The sequence below is a fragment of the Artemia sp. Qi Xiang Cuo genome, chromosome 10 (assembly GCF_049724085.1).
Source record: "Artemia sp. Qi Xiang Cuo chromosome 10, ASM4972408v1, whole genome shotgun sequence".
Classification (NCBI taxonomy): domain Eukaryota; kingdom Metazoa; phylum Arthropoda; class Branchiopoda; order Anostraca; family Artemiidae; genus Artemia; species Artemia sp. Qi Xiang Cuo.
In genome coordinates this window covers 29,455,321-29,474,781 of record NC_142803.1, presented here as the reverse complement: position 1 = coordinate 29,474,781, position 19,461 = coordinate 29,455,321, and the positions used below count along the sequence as shown (strand labels likewise).

The 19,461-nt window shown below is 35.8% G+C and overlaps 1 protein-coding gene across 5 annotated transcripts in view; it reads right to left on the bottom strand.

The window, feature by feature from the left end:
- Positions 1-19,461, bottom strand: part of LOC148947640 (uncharacterized) — a 388,863-nt gene that overhangs the window by 25,783 nt on the left and 343,619 nt on the right. For 3 of the 5 annotated variants that reach the window (XM_089095335.1, XM_089095336.1, XM_089095337.1), the window contains exon 2: positions 18,709-18,982. In XM_089095335.1, coding sequence (XP_088951461.1) covers positions 18,709-18,959 — 251 coding nt within the window. In that variant the 5' untranslated portion in view covers positions 18,960-18,982. Of the gene's footprint in view, positions 1-18,708; positions 18,983-19,461 lie in introns of those variants that run through there. The other 2 variants (XM_089095338.1, XM_089095339.1) reach the window with 1 other exon arrangement.

Genomic DNA, 19,461 nt, shown 5'->3' with positions numbered 1-19,461 from the left:
CTCTATGATCCTTAGAAAATTTTGGAGGGGATAGCCCTACTCTGATATGGGGTAAATTCCGTTCGTTTTAGTATTCATTCATTCATCTACATTGATATCTGTTATCTTTATGCTTGATGTGATTATTTATTTTAATGTCTGTTCACTCGGGTTTCATATATTTATAAAAAAAAGAATGCGGCTCGAATTGAGTTCGAAATATCATCGGCTCTTCGGTTTTAATGTGGTTCTTTACTTTTCTTTGAAAAATTATTTCGGTCAATTTTTTTTTTTTGTAAACTAAAAATATTAAACAAAGGTTTCGCATATATATGCTATTGATTTCCCAAGCCACTCTTGACATATTGCGAATACTTATTTTGTTAAGCTTGGTAAAGATAGTAGTAGAAAGGACCCTATAACTCCGACGATTCACCCCTGCTGCCACCTACAACTTTTTTTAACACCAAATATGGGCATAGAGTCATTAGGGAGAACACGTGGTTAATGGGGTCAATGACCTAAATTTCCAGGGTCAATGTTGTTGTTGTTGTAAGTGCACGCTCGATAGAAAGGCCTCATGAGCTCGTGACAGGACCACGTGGTTTATGGTCCTAATATGGGCATAGAGTCATTAGGGAGAACACGTGGTTAATGGGGTCAATGATCTAAATTTCCAAGGTCGATGTTGTTGTTGTTGTAAGTGCACGCTCGATAGAAAGGCCTCATGAGCTCGTGACAGGACCATGTGGTTTATGGTCCTAATATGGGCATAGAGTCATTAGGGAGAACACGTGGTTAATGGGGTCAATGACCTAAATTTCCAAGGTCGATGTTGTTGTTGTTGTAAGTGCACGCTCGATAGAAAGGCCTCATGAGCTCGTGACAGGACCACGTGTTTTATGGTCCTAATATGGGCATAGAGTCATTAGGGAGAACACGTGGTTAATGGGGTCAATGACCTAAATTTCCAAGGTCGATGTTGTTGTTGTTGTAAGTGCAAGCTCGATAGAAAGGCCTCATGAGCTCGTGACAGGACCACGTGGTGTATGGTCCTAATATGGGCATAGAGTCATTAGGGAGAACACGTGGTTAATGGGGTCATAGACCTAAAGTCAGTCATTAATCAAATTGTTTCCGGGCAAAGTTTAATAATGTCTGACAGGTACTGTCAATCATTAATCAAATTGTTTCCAGGTGAAGTTTAATAATGTCTGACAGGTGATGTGATTGATATGTCACGAAAGGGGAATTAATTTGTTGTTTCTAAGGGGAATTATTGATTCAAGAAAGGGAAATTAATTTGTTGTTTCTTAGGGGAATTATTGATTCACGAAAGGGGAATTAATTGTTGTTTCTAAGGGGAATTATTGATTCAAGAAAGGAGAATTAATTTGATGTTTCTAAGGGGAAGGTGGGGAAGAGATATATTGATTGCGTAATCGAAGGGAGAGAATTCCCGAGAAATTGATTACATAATCGGTAGAACCCTATAAGGAGGAAATGACGCGAATCCATTTATGGGCATAGAATGACGTAATCAACTAGGACAAATGGATTTCTGAGAAATTGATTACATAATCGGTAGAACCCTATCAGAAGGTCATGACGGGAATTCATTTATGGGAATAGAATGACGTAATCAACTAGGACAAATGGATTTCTGAGAAATTGATTACATAATCGGTAGAACCCTATCAGAAGGTCATGACGGGAATTAATTTATGGGCAGAGAATGACGTAATCGACTAAGACAATTGGATTTCTGAGAAATTGATTACATAATCGGTAGAACCCTATCAGGAGGTCCTGACGGGAATCCATTTATGGGCATAGAATGACGTAATCAACTAGGACAAATGGATTTCTCAGAAATTGATTACATAATCGGTAGAACCCTATCAGAAGGTCATGACGGGAATTCATTTATGGGCATAGAATGACGTAATCGACTAAGACAAGCAAGTTACTTTCTTAATATCTCTCCTAAACCCATTGTCCAACTTGAAGTACTTATCTTTTTCCCACAACTATACTTTACAGCTTTTTGGATACATCAACACCAAGAAATACTTTTCAAAGACCATTTCAGAGCAAGTTAATTTCTTAACGACTATCCTAAACCCATTTTCCAACTTGAAGTACTTATCTTTTTCACATCCAAATAGACTACACAGCTTGGAGGTGACAACACCACAAAGAATTTCTTTTCAATGACAATGTCAATGCAAGTGAATATCAAAATGACCATTATACACTAATGGTTCAACTTGAAGTACTTATACTTTGAACCCACAACTCTCCTTTAAATATGCTTGGTTACAAACACACCAATAAATAATTTTAAAATGTCAATTAAGAGAAAGTTACATTTCTAGTATTCCTCCTACATCCATTTTACAACTGGAAGTACTTATCTTTTTCGACCACAACTATACTTTACAGCTTTTTGGATACCTCAACACCAAGAAATACTTTTCAAAGACCATTTCAGAGCAAGTTACATTCTTAATGCCCCTCCTAAACCCATTTTCCAACATGAAGTACTTATCTTTTTCACTCACAACTATACTTTACAGCTTTTTGGATACCTCAACACCAAGAAATACCTTTCAAAGACCATTTCAGAGCAAGTTACTTTCTTAATGTCCCTCCTAAACCCATTTTGCAACTTGAAGTACTTATCTTTTTCACCCACAACTATACTTTACAGCTTTTTGAGTGTCCCAACACCAAGAAATACTTTTCAAAGACCATTTCAGAGCAAGTTACTTTCTTAATGTTCCTCCTAAACCCATTTTGCAACTTGAAGTACTTATCTTTTTCACCCAGAACTATACTTTACATCTTTTTTTATTCCTAAGCAACTATTAATGCTTTTCATAGACCTTTTCAGATCTAGTTTAATTCCTAATGGCCGTTGGACACTGATTTTGCAAATTGAATTAATTACCTTTTTCACCCACGACTATACATTACAGCTTTTAGGATACCTCAACACCAAGAAATACTTTTCAAAAGTCATTTCAGAGCAAGTTACTTTCTTAATGTCCCTCTTAAACCCATTTTCCAACTTGAAGTACTTATCTTTTTCATCCACAACTATACTTTACAGCTTTTTGGATACCTCAACACCAAGAAATACCTTTCAAAGACCATTTCAGAGCAAGTTACTTTCTTAGTGTCCCTCCTAAACCCATTTTTCAACTTGAAGTACTTATCTTTTTCACCCCCAACTATACTTTACAGCTTTTTGAGTGTCCCAACACCAAGAATTACTTTTCAAAGACCATTTCAGAGCAAGTTACTTTCTTAATGTCCCTCCTAAACCCATTTTCCAACTTGAAGTACTTATCTTTTTTATCCACAACTATACTTTAAAGCTTTTTGTATACCGCAACACCAAGAAATACTTTTCAAAGACCATTTCAGAGCAAGTTACTGTCTTAATGTCCCTCCTAAACCCATTTTGCAACTTGAAGTACTTATCTTTTTCACCCACAACTATACTTTACAGCTTTTTGAGTGTCCCAAAACCAAGAAATACTTTTCAAAGACCATTTCAGAGCAAGTTACTTTCTTAATGTCCCTCCTAAACCATTTTCAAGCTTGAAGTACGTATCTTTTTGACCCACAACTATACTTTACAGCTTTTTGGAGACCACAACACCAAGAAATACTTTTGATTGAACATTTCTGATCAATTGTTGTTGTTATTGCCCCGCCTACCCAGTGTTTAAAATTTGTATTAATTATCGCGCTCACTCTAAACTTGACCTGGCTGCTTTTTGGGGTACACAACGCCTGGAAACTATTTGCAAAGAAACTACCAGAGATAATTAATTTCTTAACGCTCCGTCTAAACCCATTTTCAGCATTGAAATAATTATGTTTTTCACCCTAAGCTATACTTTACAGCTTTTTGGATACCTCAACACCAAGAAATACTTTTCAAAGACCATTTCAGAGCAAGTTAGTTTCTTAATGTCCTTCCTAAACCCATTTTTCAACTTGAAGTACTTATCTTTTTTACCAGACCTATACTTTACAGCTTTTTGGATACCTCAACACCAAGAAATACTTTTCAAAGACCATTTCAGAGCAAGTTACTTTCTTAATGTCCCTCCTAAACCCATTTTCCAACTTGAAGTACTTATCTTTTTCACCCACAACTATACTTTACAGCTTTTTGAATGCTCCAACACCAAGCAATACTTTTCAAAGGCATTTCAGAACAAGTTCTTTTCTTAATATGCTTCTTAAACCAATTTTACAAATTCTAAATTTTTCCATAGTAGATAGAAAAAGCTATATCACAGCTGTGAATATTTTCTCGAAAGATATGCAGTTCTATTTCAATTTTAAATTTTCTCAATGAAGTGAAGAAAAGTTCAAGTTCTCTTCTGAATTTTCTCAATGAAAAAGAAATTAGTTTTTATTCAATTCTATTGTTCCAAATAATATAAAAATTTTCCACTTTAGTTCAGATTTTTCTCAAAGGGATGAAAAATTTAAAATACTGTTCCAAATTTTCTCAACGAAGTGAAGAAAAGTTCAAGTTCTCTTCTGAACTTTACCAAAGAACACACTTCAATTCTAATTTCTCCAGAGACAACAAAAATCTTCCACTTCAGTTCTGTATTTCACAAAGACATAAAGAAATTTAAAGTTCAATTCTAATTTTTCGATGGAAGATAGAAAAATTAATACCATACTTGTGAACATTTTCACGGAAGATAAAAAGTTCTAGTTCAATTTAAAATTTTCTCAACGAAGTCAAGGAAAGTTCAAGTTCTCTTCTGAATTTTCTCAATGAAAAAGAAATTAGTCATGGATCATTTCTATTTTTTCAAATAATAAAAAAATTTTCCACTTTAGTTCATGTCTGTCTCGAAGAGATGAAAAATTTAAAATTCTGTACCATATTTTTCACTGAAGATAAAAAAGTTCAAGTTCTCTTCGGAACCTTACCTAAGAACACACTTCAATTCTAATTTCTCTAGAGAAAATAACAATCTTCCACTTCAGTTATTTATTTCACAAAGACATAAAGAAATTTAAAGTTCAATTCTAATTTTTCGGTGGAAGATAGAAAAAGTAATATCATACTTGTGAATATTTTCACTGAAGATAAAAAGTTCTAGTTCAATTTAAAATTTTCTCAACGAAGTGAAGAAAAGTTCAATTTCTCTTCTGAACTTTACCAAAGAACACACTTCAATTCTAATTTCTCCAGTCTTTGTGAAATAAAGAACTGAAGTGGAAAATTTTTGTTTTCTCTAGAGAAATTAGAATTGAAGTGTGTTCTTAGGTAAGGTTCAGAAGAGCACTTGAACTTTTTTATCTTCTGTGAAATATATGGAAAATTATTTAAATTTTTCATCTCTTCGAGACAGATATGAACTAAATTGGAAAATTTTTTTATTATTTCGAAAAATAGAAATGATGAATAACTAATTTCTTTTTCATTGAGAAAATTCAGAAGAGAACTTGAAATTTCCTTGACTTCGTTGAGAAAATTTTAAATTGAACTAGAACTTTTTATTTTCCGTGACAATATTCACAAGTATGGTATTACTTTTTCTATCTTCCATCGAAAAATTAGAATTGAACTTTAAATTTCTTTATGTCTTTGTGAAATAAAAAACTGAAGTGGAAGATTTTTGTTTTCTCTGGAGAAATTAGAATTGAAGTGTGTTCTTTGGTAAAGTTCAGAAGACAACTTGAACTTTTCTTCACTTCGTTGAGAAAATTTGGAATAGTATTTTAAATTTTTCATCCCTTTGAGAAAAATCTGAACTAAAGTGAAAATTTTTTATATTATTTTGAAAAATAGAATTGAATAAAAACTAATTTCTTTTTCATTGAGAAAATTCAGAAGAGAACTTGAACTTTTCTTCACTTCATTGAGAAAATTTAAAATTTAAATAGAACTGCATATCTTTCGAGAAAATATTCACAGCTATGATATAGCTTTTTCTATCTACTATGGAAAAATTTAGAATTTGTAAAATTGGTTTAAGAAGCATACAAGAAAAGAACTTGTTCTGAAATGCCTTTGAAAAGTATTGCTTGGGGCTGGAGTATTCAAAAAGCTGTAAAGTATAGTTGAGGGTGAAAATGGTAAGTGCTTCAATTTGGAAAATGGCCTCAGGTGGAACATAAAGAAAGTAACGGCCTCTGAAATGGTCTTTGAAAAGTATTTCTTTGTGTTGAGGTATCCAAAAAGCTGTAAAGTATAGATGTGGTGTAAAAGATAACTACTTCAAGTTGGAAAATGGGTTTAGGAGGGACATTAAGAAAGTAACTTGCTCTGAAATGGTCTTTGAAAAGTATTTCTCGGTGTTGAGGTATCCAAAAAGCTGTAAAGTATAGTTATGGGATGAAAAAGATAAGTAATTCAAGTTGAGAAATGGGTTTAGGAGGAACATTAAAAAGTAACTTGCTCTGAAATGGTCTTTGAAAAGTATTTCATGGTGTTGAGGTATCCAAAAAGCTGGAAAGTATAGTTGTGAGTGAAAAAGATAAGTAATTCAAGTTGGAAAATGGATTTAGGAGGGACATTAAGAAAGTAACTTGCTCTGAAATGGTCTTTGAAAGGTATTTCTTGGTGTTGAGGTATCCAAAAAGCTGTAAAGTATAGATGTGGGTGAAAAAGATAAGTACTTCAAGTTGGAAAATGGGTTTAGGAGGGACATTAAGAAAGTAACTTGCTCTGAAATGGTCTTCGAAAGGTATTTCTTGGTGTTGAGGTATCCAGAAAGCTGTAAAGTATAGTTGTGGGTGAAAAAGATAAGTACTTCAAGTTGGAAAATGGTTTAGGATGGACATTAAGAAAGAAACTTGCTCTGAAATGGTCTTTGAAAAGTATTTCTTGGTGTTGGGACACTCAAAAAGCTGTAAAGTATAGTTGTGTTTGAAAAAGATAAGTACTTCAAGTTGCAAAATGGGTTTAGGAGGGAAATTAAGAAAGTAACTTGCTCTGAAATGGTCTTTGAAAAGTATTTCTTGGTGTTGTGGTAACCAAAAAGCTGTAAAGTATAGTTGTGGGTGAAAAAGATAAGTACTTCAAGTTGGAAAATTGGTTTAGGAGTGACATTAAGAAAGTAACTTGCTCTGAAATGGTCTTTGAAAAGTAATTCATGGAGTTGAGGTATCCAAAAGCTGTAAAGTATAGTTGTGTGTAAAAAAGATAAGTAATTCAAGTTGGAAAATGGATTTAGGAGGGACATTAAGAAAGTAACTTGCTCTGAAATGGTCTTTGAAAGGTATTTCTTGGTGTTGAGGTATCCAAAAAGCTGTAAAGTATAGATGTGGGTGAAAAAGATAAGTACTTCAAGTTGGAAAATGGGTTTAGGAGGAACATTAAGAAAGTAACTTGCTCTGAAATGGTCTTCGAAAGGTATTTCTTGGTGTTGAGGTATCCAGAAAGCTGTAAAGTATAGTTGGGGGTGAAAAAGATAAGTACTTCAAGTTGGAAAATGGTTTAGGATGGACATTAAGAAAGAAACTTGCTCTGAAATGGTCTTTGAAAGGTATTTCTTGGTGTTGGGACACTCAAAAAGCTGTAAAGTATAGTTGTTGGTGAAAAAAATAAGTACTTCAGGTTGCAAAATGGGTTTAGGAGGGACATTAAGAAAGTAACTTGCTCTGAAATGGTCTTTGAAAAGTCTTTCTTGGTGTTGTGGTATCTAAAAAGCTGTAAAGTATAGTTGTGGGTGAAAAAGATAAGTACTTCAAGTTGGAAAATGGGTTTAGGAGTAACATTCACAAAGTCAATAGCTTTTTAATGGTCTTTGAGAGGTAGTTCTTGGTGTTGGATCACGCAAAAAGCTGTAAAGTATAGTGGTGAATGAAAAAGATAAGCACTTAAAGTTGCAAAATAGGTGTAGGAGGGACCGTATGAAAGTACCGTTATCTGAAATGGTCTTTGAAATGTATTTCTTTGTGATGAGGTATCCAAAATGCTGTAAAGTATAGTTGTGGATGAAAAATATAAGTACTTCAAGTTGGAAAATGGGTTTAGTAGGGACAGTAAGAAAGTAAGTTGCTCTGAAATGCCTTTTGAAAGGTTATTTCTTGGTGTTGAGGTATCCAAAAAGCTGTAAAGTATAGTTGTGGGTGAAAAAGATAAGTACTTCAAGTTTTAAAATTGGTTTAGGAGGGACATTAAGAAAGTAACTTGCTCTGAAATGGTCTTTGAAAAGTATATCTTGGTGTTGAGGTATCCAAAAAGCTGCAAAGTATAGTTGTGGGTGAAAAAGAAAAGTACTTCAAGTTGCAAAATGGGTTTAGGAGGATCATTAAGAAAGTAACTTGCTCTGAAATGGTCTTTGAAAAGTATTTCTTGGTGTTGGGACACTCAAAAAGCTGTAAAGTATAGTTGTGGGTGAAAAAGATAAGTACTTCAAGTTGCAAAATGGGTTTAGGAGGGACATTAAGACAGTAACTTGCTCTGAAATGGTCTTTGAAAAGTATTTCTTGGTGTTGAGGTATCCAAAAAGCTGTGAACTATAGTTTTGGGTTAAAAAGATAATTACTTCGAAATTGAATATTGGATTATGAGTGACATTAAGAATGTAACTTACTCTGAGATGGGCTTTTACAAATATTTTTTTGTATTTAGGAATCCAAAAAGCTGTAAATCATAGTTGTGGGTGACAAAGATAAGTACTTCAAGTTGGAAAATGGGTTTAGGAGGAACATTAAGAAAGTAACTGGCTCTGAAATGGTCTTTGAAAAGTGTTTCTTGGTGTTGAGGTATCCAAAAAGCTGTAAAGTATAGTTTTGTGTCAAAAAGATAATTCCTTCAAGTTGCAAAATGGGCTTAGGTTGGACATTAAGAAAGTAACTTGTTCTGAAATGGTCTTTGAAAAGTATTTCTTGGTGTTGAGGTTTCCAAAAAGCTGTAAAGTATAGTTGTGCGTGAAAAAGATAAGTACTTCAAGTTGGAAAATGGGTTTAGGAGGGACATTAAGAAAGTAACTTGCTTGTCTTAGTCGATTACTTCATTCTTTTCCCATAAATGAATTCCCGTCATGACCTTCTGATAGGATTCTACCGATTATGTAATTAATTTCTCAGAAATCCATTTGTCCTAGTTGATTACGTCATTCTATGCCCATAAATGGATTCCCTTCAGGACCTCCTGATAGGGTTCTACCGATTATGTAATCAATTTCTCCGAAATCCAATTGTCTTAGTCGATAACGTCATTCTATGCCCATAAATGAATTCCCGTCAGGACCTCCTGATAGGGTTCTACCGATTATGTAATCGATTTCTCAGAAATCAATTTTTCCTAGTTGATTACGTCATTCTATGCCCATAAATGAATTCCTGTCATGACCTTCTGATAGGGTTCTACCGATTATGTAATCAATTTCAAAGAAATCCATTTGTCCTAGTTGATTACGTCATTCTATGCCCATAAATGGATTCCCGTCATGAGCTCCTTATAGGGTCCTACCGATTATGTAATCAATTTCTCGGGAATTCTCTCCCTTCGATTACGCAATCAATATATCTCTTCCCCACCTTCCCCTTAGAAACATCAAATTAATTCCCCTTTCGTGAATCAATAGCTCCCCTTAGAAACAACAAATTAATTCCCCTTTCTTGAATCAATAATTCCCCTTAGAAACAACAATTAATTCCCCTTTCGTGAATCAATAATTCCCCTTAGAAACAACAAATTAATTCCCCTTTCATGACATATCAATCAATCTTGACATCACCTGTCAGACATTATTAAACTTCGCCTGGAAACAATTTGATTAATGATTGACAGTACCTGTCAGACATTATTAAACTTTGCCCAGAAACAATTTGATTAATGACTGACTTTAGGTCACTGACCCCTTTAACCACGTATTCTCCCTAATGATTCTATGCCCATATTAGGACCATAAACCACGTGGTCCTGCCACGAGCTCATGAGGCCTTTCTATCGAGCGTGCACTTACAACAACAACAACATCGACCTTGGAAATTTAGGTCATTGACCCCATTAACCACGTGTTCTCCCTAATGACTCTATGCCCATATTAGGACCATAAACCACTTGGTCCTGTCACGAGCTCATGAGGACTTTCTATCGAGCGTGCACTTACAACAACAACAACATCGACCTTGGAAATTTAGGTCATTGACCCCCTTAACCACGTGTTCTCCCTAATGACTCTATGCCCATATTAGGACCATAAACAACTTGGTCCTGTCACGAGCTCTTGAGGCCCTTCTATCGAGCGTGCACTTACAACAACAACAACATCGACCCTGGAAATTTAGGTCATTGACCCCATTAACCACGTGTTCTCCCTAATGACTCTATGCCCATATTAGGACCATAAACCACGTGGTCCTGTCACGAGCTCTTGAGGCCTTTCTATCGAGCGTGCACTTACAACAACAACAACATCGACCCTGGAAATTTAGGTCATTGACCCCATTAACCACGTGTTCTCCCTAATGACTCTATGCCCATATTTGGTGTTAAAAAAAGTTGTAGGTGGCAGCAGGGGTGAATCGTCGGAGTTATAGGGTCCTTTCTACTGATAGTATGTTTAGAAATATACTACTTTATCGCGAATAGATTCCAGTCCCAAAGAGGCTTAAAATACAAAAAAAATGTATAGGCAAATTTGAAACTAAGTGTGCTTAGCCCTGCTCCAGCCCCCTCATATCAAGTTTAAATTTGAGGTCAAAACGTCCCCCTTTAAAAAACTCCCTAGAAGTTTCGACATGATTCCCTAAGCTGTCCCCAAGTTAGTCTAGATATGCTATTTTGGTAAACTGACAGCACGTAATGTCTTTTGATTTGCCTCACACCTAAAATAAACTTGAATACCTAAAACGGGTTATAGTACAAAAATGATCAAGTTAACTGGAGACAAAATACTTAGCTCCTTCCCCGAAAACAATTGAAGTTTCCCTGCCTCTCCTTCTCCAACATTAGATGAAAGTGGAACTCCATTTCTTGACCCAGTTCTGAGGTACTACATTTTTTGTATTTTGATCACTTTATATGAGTATTTGATCACAAATACTCTTGTCTACTTGCCCCCCCCCTCCCAGCAAAAAGTATAAAAAAAAGCCAAGAAGAAGTGTCTTTTGATTTACCTTGCTATCCTGAAGGAACTTGTAGTGTAAAAACGTTTTGTGGATTAGACACAAACATTGTTTAACAATTTATCCATGGCAACATAAAATTTGAAGTCTCTTTGCACCATACTATCCAAATCCTTTCCCCAACAGTGCCTGAAAGTATTCAACTCATACCCCACGCCATTCCCAAGCCATGGCAGATATGCTATTTCGATAACCTGGATGCAAGTAGCGTCTTTTGATTTGACTCTTCCCCATCCCCACGTCAAATATTAAGGTCCAACTGCCTCTTCCCTAAACAATCCCTCAAAGGTTCAAATTGACACCCCAAGCTACTCCCGAGGGATTGCAGATACGCCATTTGGATAACTTGGCAACACATACTGTGTTTGATTTACCTCTCTCATTAACTGAGCATAGATTGGAAGTCCTTTGGGAGCTTATTAAGCAGAAATGTTTTGATGAATTAAAGACAAAAGTGCTCTAGCCCCTATTTTTCCCTCTTGCCCATCCCACTTCCTCTTGCCCATCGCCCATCTCGCACTTCCTATCGCACCCAACCCTCTCCCATCCCATCGCACGTCCTGGTGCCCATCCCACTTCCTCTCTTCAACAGTACCTAAGACTTTCGACTTAATCCCCAATAAATTGAAGAGATATTGCAGATATGCTATTTCGATACCGTGTATACAGATAGTGTCTTTTGATCTACCTTTTCCTCCTCTACAAATCAACATTTTAAGATACTCTTGAGCCCCCAAGGCAGCTAGAAAGTTTTGACTTCATCCCCCAAGCAATTCCTGAGATATTGCAGAAAATTTGAAAATACAGGTGCAAATAGTGTCTTTTCAATGAAGCAGGTACCCGCGTTGTTTCAAGATTATGAGATTCTGGGAATCTTCGTCTAGCAAATGATCCCTATGACCTTTTCTACTAAAACTCATCTGTGAGCAATGGTTAATTAAAAAAAATTATTAGATTTGCCCCTACGACCATGGGGTTATGGTGGCCCTGGGGGCATACATATCAGACATTGCAACATTTCTGAACAAAATGACTGTCTCAAAATTTAGATCTAGTCTCATGGGACAGGGATTGGGTAGCAGAAAAGGTAAAGGAAGGAGGGCGGTTACCCTCAAATTAGTTTCAACCCTTGATAGGGGTATTAAAACTTTCAATTTCCAATCAAAGTAGCCACATCCTAAATTTCTATGACAACTCTTCCATGAGAAGTGGCAGCGGAAAGTTTTTTTTTTAACCCTTTTATCGCCCATTTAAGGGAGAAGCGATATTTTTTCTTCTGCATTAGAACCTTCTTGCTCAAGGATTTCAGGATGTAAGTTTCGAGCCAATCTAGAAAAAAAAAACATTCTTGGTCTTTTTTGGGCTCGACTTTTTATGGGTTGCTTACCCCAGTTTTTTTTTTGTACATTAGATTACTCTCGGTCCAAGGACTTATGGCTGTAAGTTCCAAACTGAGTAGGGAAAAACTTTTTTCGCCCATATCTCGGCCCCCTACCCTCCCCACCCACAACAAAATGTGTGCTCCGCAGGACACAGAGAACGGTCACGGAAATTTATGACCCAATCACCCACCAAACATCGAACAAGCCTCCCTTCCCCGTTTTAAAAGCGAAGTTTAAACAATTGACAACTTGCATTATTTACGGTCCTTATCCTAGGGGATGTGGTAGTTGTGTCATCCCCGGAAGTATATTTATTGAGCCTTTCAACTGTTTTGAGCAGACTAGCTATTTTAAATTTTAATAGGTTGTCTTGGGCGATTCTGGGGGATCGGGTAGAAAAAAGGGCACAGGAAGAGGCTGGTTGCTCTCTAATCCTTTATACTGTCGAAAAAGAGCATTAGAAATTTCAATTTCCAGTCGCAGGCGTCCCTTTGAAGGTTTTTATGATCCCCTCCCCCCTTTTACACGAAGTGACCAGAGGAGAATGTATGCAAGTTGTCAGTTGTCACGGTCCTGATGTCAGAAGTTCTCGTTTACTAATAATCCAGAAAATTACCAAGAGTATTCGTTCAAGTTACGAGAAGCTTGTCTCTCTGAAATTTAGCTTAAAAAGGAAGATTCCTGCAAAGCTTTACGCAGCAATTGCTCTCCCTCACCTGCTTTATGCATTTCCGCCATTGGACTGATTAACGCAAACTGACAGACTAAAACTCCGGTCTATATACTGCAAATACTTGAAGTTTTTGCATCAATACTTACTCTACGAGAGAAACACATTCTTTCTAAGATCCCGAAATATGGCAGACCTATTTGTTGTTGCGACGTCTACGGAAACAAGGGCTGAAAAAAAGGCATTTGAAAAATTGCTCTGATTTTCGCCTCTGCATCTGATCTACGAGTGCGAATGGAGAAATTACTACTTAATTTTCTTCTTTGATGCGGAGTTTTTTGTTTTCCTTTTCTTCTTTAGTATAACTCCGCTTTTCTCTGTTTTTGTATGAGCGGGCAAAAATAAAATTATTAATATATTACGTTGAAGGCGCATAGCTCTTTCCTCAGGCAGTGCCAGTGCGCTGCGCTGTCTCTGACTTATCTACACATCCAATGATTTAAATCGAATGGCTTTTCATTAGTAGAAAGGGTTTCAAGCGGAAACACGTCAGCGGTAAAAAGTGAAGCATTTAATCCTAGTTCATGATTGTATGTTGTCTTTGCTATCATTTTGAACATTTGTTGTGTTTCTTTTTGGCTTGTTTGTAAATTTAAACATAAAAATAATCTTCTCTAACAAATATTTCAATGTCACTTTATTTTAACCACTCAATTAAACTAGAAGGTGAGACGTAATGAGCTGATGAAATGAAAATCCCTGAAAGAAGTTTTTAATCAAAGAAAACAAAATAAATTAAATACAGATATTTGCCAATGGATAGAGAAAATACTTTGATGATTTGACGCAAACTTATTAAGAAACAATGTTTCAATAAGCTTTAACATTTGATTATTTTCATTATTGACGCTGGTAAACATTTCATTATTTACAAGTTATTTTAACCCACTTCATGCCAGTTAATGAATTTCTAGTTTTGTACAGTTTCTCAAATCCAATGACAATTCCAGTAGTACGGTCTTCAAAATGGAACAAATATGTGTAAAACCCCTTAACTGTCAATTATTGCTTGATAAACAGTTCGTAGTAGCAAACTGTAAGTAAAGAGCGACTTGACGCAATAATAACCGTAACTTAAAAAACGGAATTTGAATAACAATAGATGCATAAAAAAATTGCTTCTTATGCTGATTTCAAATGTATGAAATCCATTAAGTTTAATATTGCCCATCAAAAACTACAAACCCGAGAAAATTTGCCTGATTTTTGACAAGGGGGGAAACACCCTGAAAAATCAAAGAAACTTTTAATGAAAATCGCACCATCAGATTCAGCGTATCAGAGAACCTTACTACAGAGGTTTTAAGTTACCAACTCCAAACATGTAGAATTGTGTATTTGTTGCCAGAAGAAAGGTCTCGGACGCGTGTTATTTATTTATTATTTGTTTTTCATTTTTCCCAGGGGGTCATCGCATGGAACCAGTGGTCCTGGAAGATTGTAAGAGGGCTTGTTCAAACAAAAATAAAAATTTGTATTTCGCTTTTTAAGTGATCAAAAAGATTAGAGGGCAACTAGCCCTCCCCCCCTACCCCTGCGTTTACCCCAAAGTCATTCGATCATCGTAACAAGGTGAACTCTCTGAGAAGAGCAAAGAGGGACTATTTTGAAAAGCAATTTACGCAAACCAAAGGTAACTCGAAAGAAACCTGGAAGGTCATTGGGTAGATGATATCAAAGAAGAGCAGTGGCGAAGCTCTCTCAATAGAGGCAGATGGGACTACACTTCATGTTCCTCTACAAGTGGCGGAACCAGAATCCTAAGTCCTTCCACGAGTATGAGTCTCAAGATGATACCGGGGATAGATTAGCTTTTGAGTTTGAGTAATTGTCGGAAACATTAGCGCCAATTTAGAGGGGGTAGATGGAATGAACTTCCGAACCTTCAAGCCAGTTTTGTTTACCTTTTGCCTTGTATTGTTCATATAATAAATGTGTCGCTAGAAACTTGAATCTTTCCTGAAGGTTTCAAGACAGCCAAGGTTAGTCCCCTTCACAAAGGTGGCTCAAGATCTGATATCAAGAACTGGAGGCCAATTTCCATCCTTCCCCTTTTCACGAAAATAACTGAAAAATGTGTTCATCGACGACTCTACCAGTACTTAACACATCCTGATATTCATAGTGACACTCAGTTTGGCTTCCGCAAAGATCACTCAACTACACATGTCGTGCAACACCTATGTGATTTTGTGAATCAGTGTCTTGATTGTGGTAAAATACCTCTCACTGTTTTTATAGATTCTAAAAAGGTGTTTGATATGGTTGAATTGTGTATCTTATTAAATAGATTAAAGCTTTTAGGGGTTAAAGGGGCTTGTTTGAATTGGTTTGATTCTTTTTTAAAGGGAAGGTTAAAAAAAGGTTGTAATTGATAGTGTAACTTCTAGTCCATATCTTGTGAATTGTGGTGGTCCGCAGGGTTCTGTGCTAGGTCTGCTTTTTTTTGGGTTTATGTAAACACTATGAGATTTTACCTTCGTTTTTCATGTCTTGCATCTTTCGCAGATGACAATGCTATATCTTTTCGGGGTGTTTCTGTGGATGAGTTAATAAATAAAGTAAATATGGTGATAAATAATTTAAATTTGTTTACGCCTTTAAGTATGTTGGCGGTTAATGTAAAAAAGACAAGTTTTATGGTTTTTAGTCGAATTGGTAAGCCCATAGATCTCGGTGGGCGAATATTATTTTCCGGTAATTCTCTAGAACAGGTTAATTTAATGAAGTGTCTAGGTTTTTACCTAGACTACAATATATCATGGAAACGTCACAGTGATCTTGTGGTATCAAAAGTTGCAAGAGGCCTTGGAATTATGTGTCGACTGAAGCAGTTCGTACCAGGCAGGGTGATGTTGCTTGTTTATCATGCGATTATTATCTCCCATATATCGTATGGCTATGTGCTATGAGCTAGCAATTTTTTTTTTCGTAAGTTGAGGCGTGTACAGGTATTACAGAATAAGGCAGTCCTTATAGGGGGTAGTGCAGTCCTAGTTGATAGGGGGCGTGGTTAAAGAAACTAAAAATACAGCAGTATGTTTTAGGAAATCAAAGATGATTGGACGTGGGACAAGTTCGTGACTACCAGGCTGCGGTTTTTACTAACCAGTGTTTGCATGAAGTGTGTCCATCCGTGTTTTTAGATTTATTTTCGACAAAATAGTGATTTCCATGATTATTATGCAAGGAATGTTAATAATCTGGTGACGGAGTATAGGAGTGGAAGTCGAACTGGATTTTAAATGAAATATCTGGGCCAGGGGGTATGAAATTCCCTCCCAGATAGTTTTAAGGCGGCTGAATACCAGCATTAAAAAAAAAAAAAAATAGTAAAGAATTTTTTGTTAGGGGGGGGGGGTGAGGAACCATGATTCAGAGATTAAAGATATATGTTATCATTTATTTTCTTTTGTTATCATCTTCTTTTTTTTTAATATTATTATTATCTTTTTCTTTTTTTCTGCGTTTTATGTGAATGTTCATTAGTATGTGTTAAAAAAAAGTTAAAAATTTATTTTGAAATTTAAAAGTTATTTTTTAAGCAAGTTGAAACCGTTTGCGATAACCACCCAGTGCCAGTGCATTTGTCTTCTCATGGGCGGTTACCTGTTGATCATGTTTAACTAGGTTGTTTTGAAATAAATTAATCTAATCTGATCAAATTTTGAGATAGCTATTTTTTCAGAATAATTGGAAGGTCCAAAAACTATGCCCCTGGGGATGACATGACCCCCACAGTCTTGGGGGAAAGTGTTGTAGGGTACGAAATTTTCCCGTTGTTTACATATAGTATTTGTTATGGGAAATATACAGACAATTTTCAGGGATTTGCTTTGCGGTGGAGGGGAGAATATTTCCATGAAAAATTTTCCACGGATAGGGATTTGAAAAATATCAGAAATTAAATAAAAAGAAGTCTTTTTTTCAAGTGAAAGTAGGCTAGGGAGATTTTTCCAGATGGAATCGTCGGCATGACGATTTCTAGGGAAAAATTTTCAGCGAGGATGGAATTATCCGGGAGGGATGTTACACGGGAGGAACTTCATATGGAGGAATTTTTCACTGTGGTATTTTTACCGGGGAAATTTCCAGCATTACTTAAAAAATTATCTAAAATGAAATAGAAAAAAACAAGATTTTTCAACTGAAAATAAGGAGCAACATTAAAACTTAAAACGAGCAGAAGTGACTCAGTATATGACGGGAGCTAACCCCTCCTCAATACTTCGCTCTTTACACTAAAGTTTGACTTTTTATCATAATTCTTTAAGGATGACTCCTGAAACATTCTAATTAAATAAGTAGAAACGCTCTAATTAAATCCATTCTAATTAAAATAAGAAGCTTTTTTAAAGGACAAAAAAACTTCAGTGTGAAGAGCAAGGGATCGAGGAGAAGGCAGCTCCCCCTCATATAAAACCTTGTTTTTTATATTTAATAAACAGATAGGATCTAAACTCAAATCCGATGTAAAAATAACTTTTGATTCCACAATTTTATTCAATGATATCAAATTGCGGAATGATAATGGGGTCTATTGTTTAGTAGGTAAACAAGTATTATTTTTTTTTATATCAATTATTCACATTTATAAGAAGTATTATTATTAATCAAAAATTATCTATATCAAATCTTTGAAATATAATTTTTAATACTTTTCAATAAAATCCAACGTCTCAGGTCTTGAAAAATTTATTACTTGAGCTACTTTTTCAGAGAAGCAATGTTGAAAATTAGTTCTTAATGAATACTAAGACATAGTTTAGGCTTCCTAAGAGACTCCAAATTTTGCCTTCGAGCTAAAGAATTTAGCGACAATACAGACCTCATATTACAAAAAAAAGAATGAAAAAGTGATCAACAAAAATTATAAAAAAAACATAAAAAGCGTAAATAAACATGGAAAAGAATTGACACTAAAAGGGTTGATGTATGTCAGTTTTTCTTTTTCTTTTTTAAATGAGTTCACTCTCGAAAGGATTGATGCTTTAAAAAGATTCGGAAACATCATTTTTAACACGCTAATCATATTTAAAATGTTCATGCTAATCTAAATATTATCACACAAGTAACGTGTGTTTAAGGTACACACAACCATTTAGATGTTGATTTGACAGAACTTTCGTTTGCAAAAACTTCATTTTTTGACACAAAAGAGGTTTCCAAAATAGTGTATCTGTCAATTAGATAAACAATGCATAACCCCCTTTCATAATTGAATAAATTTGAATTGAGCACCAAAACCTTATATATAAACTTTTAAAATAATCCTCATCTTCTTTTTGATAAAACAAGTAATTATCTGAATGTAACACAGTTACTTCCAAAAATAACACTGGAACTTCCCAGTTTAGGAATTCAAACGATAGACTTTCATTTTTTTTCGGACACCTCTATAGTTTTGCTCTTTTCTCATCTGAAGATCCATCTTGCAACATATGGCTTAGTTTAGCCTTTGCTATAGCCTATTATAAAGAGACTAACCCTGGCTTTCCTTGGATGCTGTCCTCGTCGTCAGGAAGACCTGAGCCTTCTATGGTGGCTTTTCCTCTTGAAGTAATGGTAAGACCTGGAGCGCCTGGCTCACCTGGAGGGCCAGATACTCCTTGAAGACCTGGTGGACCAACTGGTCCTCTTTCACCCTGTATACCAGGCAATCTTGGTTGACCAGGTGCTCCATCAACTCCAGGAAGGCCTGGTGGGCCCACTTCATCCCTTGGACCTGGAGGTCCCATAGGGCCATCTAAGCCCGGAAACCCTGGAAAATTAATCTGTATTTAAGTAATCTTACATAGCAAAAATAGCGATACATTTCTTATTAGCTAATACTGTTGATACTATGACTATTAGGAAATTATCGTAGCTCCCTGAGGGCCTCCTGAGGGCAATACAGTTTTTAGTCCCCTTGTTCCACTCCATTCTATTCATTTTTTATTCTTTGTTCCATCCCTTGGGGCTCCCTCTTCCCGCCCCATCGACGTACTTCATACGACATACATCCTACGTACACCCATGTACTTCTTCGTTAGACACCACCTGAGTTGCAGAAAGCCCAATTAATCTATCATCCTTACAAAACAAAATATGCCATCATAGCCCTTGACAGTGGTATCGAACCATCTTTTTTTATTCTGCTAATAAGGATTAAAAACTATTCTATTCTTAAACAATTATTCTTGTTTTTCTCAGCTTTTTGAAGTACCCGCGTTTGAAAGCCATATTCGGCCATAAATAGCA